This window comes from Apteryx mantelli, chromosome 2 (assembly GCF_036417845.1).
Source record: "Apteryx mantelli isolate bAptMan1 chromosome 2, bAptMan1.hap1, whole genome shotgun sequence".
NCBI lineage: Eukaryota > Metazoa > Chordata > Aves > Apterygiformes > Apterygidae > Apteryx > Apteryx mantelli.
Window position 1 is genome coordinate 137,632,529 of NC_089979.1, and position 13,554 is coordinate 137,646,082.

Here is a 13,554-nt window from a genome sequence, read left to right on the forward strand (position 1 = left end):
TTGGACTTGAACTTGATTCAAAGATATATTCTCTGCATGCCAAATTGCTCTTAGTTACTGATTTTTTTTTTTTTTTTTTTTTTTGGCAACATACATACCTCAGGAAACCCTTTGAAAAAATATTTAGGTTGTGATAAAGTTTTCAAGATGAAAATAGGAAAAAAAAACCAACAGAATTCTGTTTCTATTTGATAAAGTAATTAGCTAATCCAAGAGGAATGGATGAGAGAAATTATGTATGCAGGTTATATATGCAGAGAAGAACCTGCTCTGAATTAATTATAGAATATATTTAAGGACAGTTAATCCCTTTGTAAAGATCCTTCTTTAGCATTGCTAAGGTCAGTGGGAAATGCAATAAATTTTTAGGAAAGTTTTATTATTGCTTTCTCTGTGTAGTCCTATCCTTTTGCTTTGCTTTTCTGTTTATTATCAGTCCTGCAAATTCTAATAGTATCCTCAGGACCAGCCTTGCTAGTGTTTTTTTGAAACAAAAGGTTTGGCAATGTTGAAACTTGTGTTCCAGCTGATACACTGGAACTGCTCTGATCACAACATTTGAACAATTATTATGACTGTTATTTAAATTCTGTGTTTATTCTCATGATATTCTTAGGCCAAGGCTTCTACAATTTAACTCTGTGCTGTTTTGACATGCATCTGACTCTTTTGGGGAAAACTACACATTTGGATGTCATCAAAGTTCTCTTTGATGTCACTAAGACATCTTTTAATTAGTATAGCTGATAGCAATCTTTAAGTTTGATGAAACTTCTACAAACACAAGGAAGTAGATACAGAGTGGTGCAGGGATTGTTTTAATGTTTAAATTAACATATAAGCAGTTAAATAAAAATATTCAACAAAAATGTTGTGCAGTCAAATGACATCAGATCAGGGCAAATGAAAAAAGTGATGCCATTCCCACAATTGATTTATTTTTACAGTAGGTTGTTTTATCTGTATATTATTTTAGATCTTTTTCACAAAACCCTGACCATCATTTTAATTCTGTATTTGCCAGGTAAACTCTGAATATGGATTGTTTAAAACTTCACATTTTATTTTTAAGTTAAGAAGTCTTCTGAGATTTAAATAAAGAAATCAAAGATGCATGTATGTAAGAGTTCTGTTTTGCATTCTCTATTTATATCATGGATAAGAGTAAAAATGGCTATGTGTTATTTTCAGGTTTGAGACTTAACAAAGGTACCGCTGCATCCCGACCTCCTACTCCTGCCAAGTTACATTTACCAGATGTGATCCAGTTGAAGGACATTGTTTGCTATTTGTCTCTGCTAGAAAGAGGAAGACCTGAAGATAAACTAGAATGTACGTTCTTTTTTTTATTTTACCTTATTTTATATATTTATTTATTTTCAGGGAATTTCTTTTCAGGGAAAGAAAAAAGTCATCAAAATTTCCGATTCAAAATTTTCCAAATTTAAGACTTAATTTGGTGATAGGGAAGTAGTATTGCAGAAATGAACTATTATTTTTGCTAAGAGTTTTAACTTTGTAAGCTTTTAAGTGACTTCTTTCTATCTAGTACACATGAAGTTGGGGAGTAAGGAACATAAGATCTGCAATTAAAATAATCCTTTCAAATACTTCTTTTTATGGTATTGTCAATAAATTACTCCTGGTATCAGAGCTGTAAAAAACAAATTAAATATACTGAGGATGCTTAGAGATATATACAGGTAATGGCTAGGATAATCTGTAGAAGACATTCTAGTTCAGGCAAAGAACAGATGCTAATGTAGGCCATGGACTCTATAATATTAGTGAATACCAGAAAGTTAAAAAACAAACAAACAAACAAAAACAACGGATCTGTGCCATTGCTGAGGGAGAATGTTTAACTCTGGAAGTTAGAAACGACTTGATTTATGAATTAGGGGCCTGATTCATTGAAGCCCAGTACCTCTACCAGTTCAGAAAAGTAATTAAGTGAGTTTGATCTGCAAATCAGAGAAAAACAAAGAAAGTTTGTGTTTCCCATTATGGAATTTTAGAAACCAGTTAGCTCCAGGTAGATAAACAATCAATCCAATCCTGTAGTTCTTACCAAGACCAAATATACTTTGATATACATAGCTGGTCTGTCTATAAAAGAGCTGTGGGATCAGGCTCTGATACTGTATGGAAGGTAAATACTCAATATGACAGGAAATGCAGACATCAGGCTCTATCTGCTGGAAAGAAAGATTCATTACAAGGTGAAGTGACTATGTACTTTTGAACTATCTTCATATTTTGTAGTTTGCTTGTAATAACAACTTCAAAGATGCTAGACTTCATACTGTAAGATCACTGGCAGTTTTGCCTCAGCAAGGATTATAAGGTTCTGCCCTCAGATTTGATAATATCATAGTGTGGTATCGTATGGTTAGAATATGATGATGTATGTGCAAATGTGCATTCAGAACGCATACAAAGAAAAACCAAGTTTCCAGAATTTAGTTCAGCTTACCGTATAGTAATTCTTTCTTGGTAGCAAGCTGTGCAAGCCTTATCAGACCTCTAAAGCCGACCCTGTAGCATGAAATGGAGATCGGTTGCTTCCCCTGGAGCCAGGAATTGGTACAATGGAAAGAGGGAGAGGCAGAGAAGCAGAAGGTGATTTTAGTGCAGGGAATGTTGCATGGAATTCGTATTAGAGGAAGTGCATAGGCAAGAGACTGTGAATGTTTTTTTTTTTTTTTTTATGATTTGGGAGAGAGAGCCTGGTCCAATAAATATACTATTTTTACACATTTCACATATTCAAGATCATTTGCATTTATTAGTTATAAGTAAGAACATGCATATTATATAGGTTTATTTTATAGTTTGTCATACAGAGTTGAAATACACCATATATTATTGTTTTATACAGTGTCTAAATTTTCGATTTTACTGTACCATTACTTAGTGTGCAGAATTCTCTGTACATTCTAGCTGAATTCTCCTTATAAATCAATGGTATAATTTAACCCTTTGTCTGAAATAATTTCATAACAATAGGCACTGTGACTACAAAGTGAAATATAAATTAGTAGAAGCAGACAGAAGAATGGAAGGGTGGCTTATTGCAGAGTTGCCAACATTAATATTAATCTCAAATCACTAGTTCTTCTGTTGACAGAAATGGGAACACGCTGATTCATAGCTGAGAGTTTAGAAACTAGATTGAGGATGAGCAGAGCATGGAAGCTGTGCTTCCAAATAAAAATTGATATAAGATGGAGGATTTTTAAGATAAAAGACACCAAAAGGAAATAGTGTTTTATAGATTTTGGATCTAGGTATGATTTATAAGTTTTCATAAATTTAAAAATAATTCAGCAGATGAATGGATTCTTTAACACATAACAGTATACTGATATTCTTAAAGCTCTTTAGCACTGTGAATCTCACCTGTGATGTACTTAGCACATCTATTATTCATAAAATATGTTTGGCCTCAGTATAAATTATAAGCCAAACTTTAGTTGCTGAGGTAAACTGGAAGAATTTGAGCTGTCTTTTTAAGGTCATATTGTAAATAGACATCTGTGTTTTTAAGTACTTAGATGTTCTGTAGCTTAGCCTGCAAGCTTGATTCATAGAAACTACCTTTTCCTATCCATGTTGTTTTCATGTATACCCAGCTTTGCTTACTGGTAATTTTTGAATATGTAAGAAAGGCCCCTTGTAAATATGCAGGCTACTTCCCTAGGACTGAACTGCAGTGTTTTGTGGCACAACTTTTCTTTCTTTAGTAACCCCAACAGTGGACGTTAATTTAGCTCACAATTACATAAGACTTTCTCAGCCCAGCCCATTCCTCAATTTTTGTGTGTTTTTGTTAGTGTGGAACGTTATTATGACCATAGACGATTAGGGACATGGGTCAGAGACCTATTCTGAAACTGCTCAGAGAAATGGCAGGAGGCAGTATGAAGGGCACTAGACATGAACGCAACCTACGCAGGTACCATAGCTCCGCAAAGATAATGTGCTTACAAGTCCTCAGACCTCTTGTTACAGTTATGAAAAGAAACTCCAAGAATTATAAGCTGTGCTTTTTTGCCATAGTTTCTCTTGTCAAGATTCTCTCTAAGTTATTCAGTTTCTGTCCCTTCCACACTGACAGAAGCTTCCATAATGCCATAATTCTCTTTTGCATTTTTGCAGTGCAGTGAAAATAGAAAGTGCGTTCAGCCCTTGTGTGTATATGTGTGTGTGAAAATGAATTCCCCGATTTCGTTTCTAAAGGCCATGGTTTCCAACTTTTGTAATTTTTGGGATATGTTACCTGAACTTTGAAAGTTCAGCAGTGCAACAGCTGCTCTCATCTTGGTAATCTTTTAATACATTTTTATTTATTTACAAAAGGTAAGGTGTGCAGTCTCATAATAGAAATCAGCCAGTCCTATGATTTTAGGGGATGGGAAAAGGAATATGAAAGGCCAGCTTGGGCTCTGTTGTTTGCATGGGGATTTTTGTTCAGGAGTTTTTATTATTTGTTTTGTTTTCTCCCAGACTGGGTAAATCAGTAAGAACATGAATATTTAGAAATTTATGAATGGAAAAGAGATTACATGCCTGGTCAGTGGGGTAGTTATTCAAAACAGAACGTCAGCAAAGAACGGAGGTTGAGCCTTATCCCTATGCAATGCATATGTAACTGGAGAGACTCTGTTTGCTAGCAAGGTGAAACAGTTATAACTGTGCTAATATCTTTTAAATGACTGATTAGAACTGCTGACTCATGCTAAAAAATTGCCAACACTACTCTCGAATGGATAAAGATCAGAGAACTGCTAAAACAGCTGAGACTGTAGCAGAGACTGTAGAGGAGTCTTTCAACCACTGCAGTACAATCACAGAGGAGGAGGTGGCAGAACCAAATGATTTGTACGTTATCACTGAGTGATTCAGTAACTCATCCCTATGGAAACTGTGAATGCTTAACGGTACCTTTGCCAGATAATATTAGCTGTCTTGCTCGGAGCAGCTTTGGTAGAAGCATAGTAGCAGTGACAGTACCAGTCTCTGGTGACTTTTAACCACTATTTTTCATTCAAGCATTATGTAATTCCCAGCAAAGAAACACTTTTTTAGGTGTTCTTATGCTATAATTTATGAACAGTGGACTTACGTAGCTTGTAACAATATTCTAGAGTAAATATCTTCAATCTTGGGTTACATCTCTTAAGGGCTTATCATAGTGGCTAACATTGCTAAAGTGATGGAGTAGTACTTACGTTTGAGTAAGTGAGTAGTACTTACATGTTTTTTTTTCTCAGTTAGGTGATCAGCTTGGGAAGATGGTGGGGGATGGGTGATATAAAGCAAGCACACTAATCCAAATGCCTGTTTAAGTACTTTTTGCCCTAAGTCAAAAATAATCACATTCTTTCCCTCATTTTGCTTTCCAACTGCTAAGAAATTCCTCTCACTTATCGCTTTATTGTTGTTGCCTGAGAAGAGTAATAAACTTGGCTTGTAGAATTTGTTGGCCCATAAATGCATTTCCTGTAGATCCAATGCAATTGGATTGTTCGCTGTTAATAGGTCATATGTTATGTTTCCCAAGACATCCAATATCACAGTTCAAACAGTTTGCTTGGGTTTTGCTATGAGTTGAAACACTACAGTGTCCTGCAACACATCTAGGTGGGCCTTCTCTCTTCCTACTCCTTAGAAAATAGGTCTTTTAGGGAAAAACTGAACACTGTTGAAGGGATTTAGAGTTCAGAGCTCTGAGAAACTGTCCCCCACATAGCAGGGACAAAGAGTGAGGTATTCCTAGACGTCTGGTTTTCATCCTTTGCCTTATAATAACGGTTCTACCAAAGGTTTAAGCTTCTCCCTGCTCTGCAGTCTGATCCTGCAAATGAGCAGCTTAGTAAGCTGCCTTTGAATGTCTTGGTAATGGTGGATATACCAGCTCTTATGGCTGGAATTAGGTAATGATAGAAACATGAAAGAATATATTCTTTCTGGACATTATCAAAATGGAGCTATTCTTGTCTGGGTAGCTCCCCAGCATGTTGAGAATACATGTTTAGGTTGTAGTCTGAACCTGGTAGGAGTCATGTTGACATGTATGAGTAATGTTTCTTGTTGGGTTTGGCTGACTAGATACTTCAAATAATAATCCATTGTTTCATTTAGCTGATCAGAAAACATTTCTAAAGCAGTATCAATATTGAATCTTGATAGCTGCAAAGGAAAGAGTGGAATAACATTGGCACTTAAGTAGGCTTATCAACGTTTGCCTGACCTGGTGCATGTTATCATATGTTTGGCAAAGTGGCAGAAAAGGGCCTTTTTAGTAGTGCTCCCTGTGAAAACAGATCCTTTCTAGGAGGAACCAGAATCCCATGTCACAGATCAAATTAGCTGCTGCATGGACTACATGGAAAAGGTGCAACTGCAATGACCTGCTCATGTGTCTCCTTGGAGGCACTGTGGCAGGGGAGTCACTGAGTGTTTCTCACATAATACAAGGGATTTGGTGTGTTTGTGATTATTAGTGAACACTGAGGAAAATGATAATGCTGTTCGTTCTCTGAAGCTCAGATTTGTTAAAATGAAATAATGTTGTTACTGTTTTTTCTAACTGAATTTCCTTCTTCTTTCTTTCTGTTTCCTTTTTAGTTATGTTTCGCTTATATGATACAGATGGGAATGGATACCTGGATAGTTCGGTAATTTTATTTATTAATTTTGATATGTTGCAGATTATGGCAGTAATGGTATACCTATAGCAAACTGCATGAAACCAAATCAACTTCACATTTACTCTGAATTAATAAAAGCAGTATGAATTGTACTCAATAGAAACATCATCCATTTTGAAAGCAGCTCTGAACTCTTCCATAAACTTCCTCTTCTACAACTGTATAAATTGTCGAATACTTATACAACTGTTGAGAAGTCTTGTAGAGTCTTCCGATTTTTAAAAATTTTACTGCAGGAGGCATGTTAACATGGTTCTTAAAACTCCAGTATGCCTTTGGGAGAGGTTTATGAAAGTGCCATTTGGAAAGGTTTCGTTAAATAGGGAAAATGTGAGAGCTGCACAGTTGGTGAAGGTAGAGAGGAGATGTCAGAACTCCAGTTTGAGAGCTGAGGAGCAATATTAAAGATGAAGTTTTGAGTAGTAGCCCAACCAAACATTTGAATGAAAATCAAAGATAGCAGTCAGAAAGACTTTTTTAAGAATGTAGCTATGCTTTGGGTTTTTTGTTGTTTTTTTGGTTTTTCTTTTTGGCAAGGAACAAAGATCAGCTAATGGAAATAAGTATTGTACGGGAAGCTTTCCTTTCTTTTGTCTCTCCCCAGAATAAGAAAGGAAAGAGCCGATTGGTAAGGAAAAGTAAATAGGCTGTATGTGAATAAGGAAGCTAAGATACATAGATGTATAATGTAAGGACTTTATGATAGGGAATACAAAACATTAATTGGATAACTAGTCGTAATAAATACAACACGAGAATACCAAATGGTTCTAGATAAGCACCTGAGCATGTTTACAAATCAAATTTTACACATGATTATGGGAAAGCACTAGTGATACATGATCAAGGGAAATTACAGCACTATAGTAATGAGAAATGGTCTCTGTATTAGGTTATGCAGTCCTACATGCCTACAGTCCTTCATGCCTTCTTTCCATCAGAAAGTTGTGAATTATACAATTGATGACAAAAAATAATTTTTTAGAGTGCTGGAATTTGAAGTACCTTAAATCATAGGATGGGCTTCAGATCATGAAAGCAGTGGTCAAATGAACAATTAGGAAGCAAGAATCTATTACTTCTTTCAATCCAGAGACTGTCCTTTGGTTGTGGAGCTACATTTCAGCTCCCTAAACGCTCTGTAGTCTATGCCTGATATTTTGCTAGTGATGTGGATTCACCTAAGAGGAAAAATGGACAGTTTCCAGCATCAGGACATTTTGTTAAGAACATTAAAATGAGAGGCTAAAATCAGCTATACCTTTCATTTGAATTATATGATGTTCAGTTGTATGTACAATTCCAAGGACAGGAGAAGTGGGTTGTCTATTGCAGCAAGGTTACTGCAGAGTGCACAGTTTGACTTCAAAGTGCAATCAGAGTAGAGAAATTATACTTTTACACAAAATAACACTTATTATAAAGAACTGTTAAAACATGTCATATCCATCTACTTATCTCAGAGATTCTGGGTTTTAATAACAGGAGAATTTGAAGAATTTTTTGAAGTTTGAAGTCACACCACAATGGAAAGATTAGTCAATGCAAGATTACTCACAAATTAATTGACTTTCTTTCTCCTTGGCATTGTGTCCACATATTCTTTTACAAGTGAAGAGTAAATAAAGTACAGTAATACATTTGACCAGTGATTGCCTGATCTTGCTCTCTCCATAATAGCAAAAGCTACAAAGTAGAATTTCTTTCAAATGAAAGACTTAGTTTCACGGGACACTGATTACTCCAGAGAAAGTATTTCAAAAATTGGCCTCTACATTATGCCTATAAAACTCCTGTGTAGCTAAATGCCTGTGCAGAGATCTGCAAATACAGCTTACATATTTCTCAAGTACAACTTTAGTGTAAATCCTCGAGAGTTTTTTTTCCTAAGTTGGATATCAGTATTTAGGGTGTCCCTTGAACATAATAATAAGAGGATACTAATCAAGAGGCAGATTTTATGCTTTCTTACTATCATCCCTCAAACTTACTGTGCAGAATCACAGAATGTTTGAGGTTGGAAGGGACATCTAGAGATCATCTAGTCCAACCCCCTGCTCAACCAGGGTCACCTACAGCAGGTTGCCCAGGACCCTGTCCAGACAGCTTTTGACTACCTCCAGGGATGGAGACTCCACAACCTCTCTGGGCAACCTGTTCCAGTGCTCAGTCACCCTCACACATATGTTTATATGTAAATATCATTGATGCTATATAAGACTGGTTAAAGAAATGAATTGCAAGTCTGAGTTTCAGATGTTTTAACTACCTACCTTGCATCTGGAGATATGAATGTTCAGCTTTTCTTAAAATCAGATCTTATATGTAATTGTAGTGTATATCCCCTTGCACTCCTTTTGAGAATGAGTGGAGAGTTTCATATGTCTACATGGTTTGAATTTACATTAGCATACAGGATTGACCTGAAAATATGGGGTAGACTTTCAGCTACTGTTAAGTGTCATAGTTATATGAGGATGCATTCAAAGGTTTGTATGAACTTTTTCACTTTTACCTAACAAACAGTTAAAGAAAATGTAACATTTCTGGCAGACATCTATGGTTAAGTTCACACAGTTCACGCATATCCTTATGTCTAGAATATTTTCCATCATTAGTATTAATATAGCATTTCCACCCAGTGCATTCCTCAGCCCCTGGAATATAGGGGAAAACCTTTGAATTTTAAATCCTAATGACTCAAACTCATGAGTTTTGATTATTTAGAATAGTGGAATTGAAATCAAGAGTTATCCTTGAAATAACACTGACAAAAATTGAAGCTTGTTTATTTAAAACAAATGTTTTTCAGCTATCCTTTTGTCATGTCAAATGAGGAACATAAATTATTCCTGCTAAAGAAGCAAGTGAAATATGAGCCCAAAACTGCCTCTTCTCACATAAAAAAGAGTTTTCTGTAAGGGTAAATACTTTTATATAAATTAAGGTATTTGCTTTAAAAAATATTATAATTATTCCTCCTTTTTCTGCTCAGTGGGTCTCTGATTTTAGGCTTTGGTAGCAATCACACTGTGTATTGATTACCAATTAGTGATTAGAAATGTAATTTTCCATGTATTTTAGCACTGACAAAACAGTATCACTAAAGGCAACAGGTGTGAATCATAAGCTGCTTACAGTAGGATTTTCCATTATAATAGTGCACTAAATATTATCATTCTTTTTCTTGCATCTGTAGGAGCTGGAAAATATCATTGCTCAAATGATGCATGTTGCAGAATACCTTGAATGGGATGTTACTGAACTGAGTCCAGTAAGCATCCATTTTATCACCCATTTTTGATGTTGTAAGAGACTGTTTTTAATCATTTTGTGATACTTAATGCCTACATGTGATTTTAGATATCAGTAAGATCGGAAATCATAGTAGTCTATGCTTCACTATAACTGTTAATTAGCACTTCTACAGGTCTTTTTTCTGATTAAATCTGCTCTGTGATCTGCTCTAGCTCTTTCCTGAAGTTTAAGGCTTTTCTTCAGTGCATATAATAATTAATATTTATAATACAACTGGTGTATCCCTGAAAAGTTCTTAAAAGGATCTGTCTCTTATTTGTATTGTACATAGTAAGTACACAATGGGGCACAACTTGGTTTGTGAATAGGTGTTAATAAAACATAAATAAGAATATGGAGTTTCATTTTCTCAACTGTCACCAGTCATTTTGGTAAATACCTTCCAGAGATGCCATACAAATGATATTTCCCTTGCTGTTTGTGCATGGATGAGGGCTCAGAGTTCTGTATATGTCTTACTGTTATCTTAGAATATGAAATTTATGAGTTTTTTCATTAAAACTGTGTAGATCCTCCATGAAATGATGGAAGAAATTGACTATGATCATGATGGCACTGTTTCTCTAGAAGAGTGGATCCAAGGAGGAATGACAACAATCCCGCTCTTGGTGCTTCTTGGATTAGAGAATGTAAGTATAGACATAAGAGTATCCAGCCTCAACTTGCATGCCGGCTGTGACCTTCAGGTTAGTTTCTCTGCAGCCTGTATAAAGAATGTCTTTTCTTGTTTTTACTATGGCTGAATGGCATTTGAAGAACAGAAGTGTGCCTTCAAAAGGCAGAACTATGTTAGCATGTCCAAACCTGCTCCAAATGAGTCAGCTCTGGAGCTGGAAGCTATAACAAGCTTTGTAGTTTGATATGCTAGCCATACCAATTAGTCCTACAGACAGCATATTACTAATTCTTCGCTGCAAAATAGTATCCATGAAGAATGTTTTAATGCCCACGTGTATGTAGCAACTTGCTTGGAGCAGTGTCTAGGCTTCTCTGCATGGTGCTGTGCTGTGTAGCCTAACCGTAGTGAATCACAGAACAGTCGAGGTTGGAAAGGACCTCTGGAGTTCATCTGGTCCAACTTCTGTTGAAAGCAGGGCCTTAGGTTAGGTTATCCAGGGCCCTGTCAAGCCGAGTCCTGAATATTTCTAGCGAGGGAGATTCCACCACTTCTTGGGGCAACCTCCTCCAGTGTCTAATTGTTCTCAGAGTGAAGAGTTTTTTTCTTATGTCCAGATGGAGTTTCCTCTGAAGCACCCTGTGTCCATTGGCTCTTGTCCTGTCACTGTGTATCCTTGTGAACAGAGCTCCTCCATCTTCTCCATAACTACCTCAATAAACCATACCAGGCAGCAATATCAAAGAGAGCACTTACACCAAAGGGTGGAGTGTTATGAAAGAAGAGCTTATTCTCTCTACATTTACAGCTTCACAATAAAGATAAGAAATATGCAGTATGATCAATTTTATACGAGTTACAGCTGCTTTAACACTGGCATGTTGCCAGTGCCACCTGCTGTCCTATAGTTGTTTGAGCATGTATATCTCAGCATATGTTTCAAATACTTTTCTGTGATTTGGTATAAAACATTTTTTTATTTACAATATTCTGAAGTCCTTTCAAGAAATTGGAGAGAAATAATAATAAATATTTTTTATTCTCCCCATCTACCGCTACTGCCCTAAGCAGTACTGACTAAGCCTAGACTGCTGCAGTCACTCAATCAGTAGTATCTTATTTTCACGAAGAATCGTCAGACTGAGACTTTCCACTGGAGAATCTGCAACACTACAATATATTTAGCGGAAGATCTAAAACTCTTGCAAAATAGTATACCTTTAGCTTTTATTAATCAAATTTCCAGCTGGATATCTGAATTGAGGATTACTTAACTGCACATTTAAATCAGCACTGAAATTAGTGATTTCCTAATTCTAAATTTGAGTGATGGAGTAACAAAAAGTTAAATTAATTCCCCATCATGAAATAGCAAATCTGTGTCAGGCTGCATTCTATTATTTGTGCAGAAGTACTCCAAACAAACAGCAACACTTTCTCTTAAGCAATCAGTATAGCAGATAACTGTTAGACGTTTTCAGTATGAATTTTTCTTTTTTATAGGTATTTTAGTTGTTTTGGGAGTATTTTTCTGTGTGGACACATCATACTTTCTGAATACAAAACTGCTTAAATTCTATGATAAATTAATGCGAGTCCTTCTGTAGAGGTTTATTTCTGTATTAAAGCAAAAGCTATGTAAATGTAAAGAAGCTATGTAAATGTATGTTACTTGATAATTTATCCTTTTAAGTATTTTTACTAAGGAAATAACAAATATCCATAAGCCAACTCAGTGATCAAAATTCCATAGTTCTGTGAACAGTATCACCGTGGGTCAGTGTTTGTCTAATTAAGAGTATTCACAGTTCTTCATGTGTCAAAGAAACATAATTTTTTCACAACTCTAAATTTATATAGTTCTATGCAAAAATATATTTTTGATCAATAAGCCTAGTTTTAGTTGTTGACACTGGCGTAAAAGGGATGATGTGGCTTTTAATGCCTTTTATTTTACTTTACTATGGGTGAAAGGGCCGTTACCTAGAGAACCATACAAGCTGTGTCACTAGTCATTTGCTAATGATTTACTAGGAAATGATGCCATCCTCTAAAAGGGCTCCCATTTTTTTCGTGTTTAAAAGATCTCTTGAATCATTCATGTAATACTTAGAGAAAACCCAGTTTCACATTTTCCATAAAAAAAAGTTACTTCTACTGCTTGTACACAGGTTGAAATAATCAAATCTAAGTGTATTTTAGGACACTGAAAAGTTAATCAAATAAGATAAAACTCTTTAATGCCTATCCATTACTGTTTTGTATAAACTGTTGTCATCATTTTGCTGAATGATACATGTGATGTTATAAAACCAAGCTCTTATGTAACATGCATCATTTCAGCTGGTGGAATGCTATCATTTCTCTTTACATCCTGTTGCTATATTCTGCAAACGCAGCCACCCAGGACTGTGCTTTTTGTCTGTCTCTTCTCTTTTAGTTATGATAATGAAAAGTAAGATAAGAGTCTTTTGGACTCAGTAATCAATAATGAAGTCCTAGTATCTTAAAGTTTGTGAGAATAAAGGGGACAACCTCCTGACTTAGGCAGTAAAAACCTTTCAATTCATTTGTATTAAACATTACATTAGATGCTTTAGTTACAGAAATAGTAGTCCAAAATATTCAGAGAATCATTTCAGTGACATATGGAACTATATTATACAAAACTGAAAAAATAAACAAGTTAGTTTATAAACACTGAGATTGAAACTGCCTAATCTCTTATAGGCTTGTGGGCTTTGTCCTTTGACTCCATCTTCAGACTCCCTTCTGAAAGAGACAGGAGCATTAGGCTGTGATCATGAATATTAGCCAGCCAGCTACTGCCAAATTCAAAAATTTAACAAGGAATTCTGCCTGACTTCCCTTCTGTGGGGCAATCCTCTCTCTCCTTTTTCTAGA

General features: G+C 35.6%; 1 protein-coding gene across 1 annotated transcript in view; it reads left to right on the forward strand.

Moving 5' to 3' along the window:
* Nucleotides 1-13,554, forward strand: part of DGKB (diacylglycerol kinase beta) — a 337,863-nt gene that overhangs the window by 58,791 nt on the left and 265,518 nt on the right. Inside the window, exons 5-8 of the mRNA XM_013941524.2 lie at nt 1,192-1,332; nt 6,634-6,683; nt 9,916-9,990; nt 10,544-10,663. Of these exons, the coding sequence (XP_013796978.1) occupies nt 1,192-1,332; nt 6,634-6,683; nt 9,916-9,990; nt 10,544-10,663 (386 nt within the window). The remainder of the gene's footprint in view (nt 1-1,191; nt 1,333-6,633; nt 6,684-9,915; nt 9,991-10,543; nt 10,664-13,554) is intronic.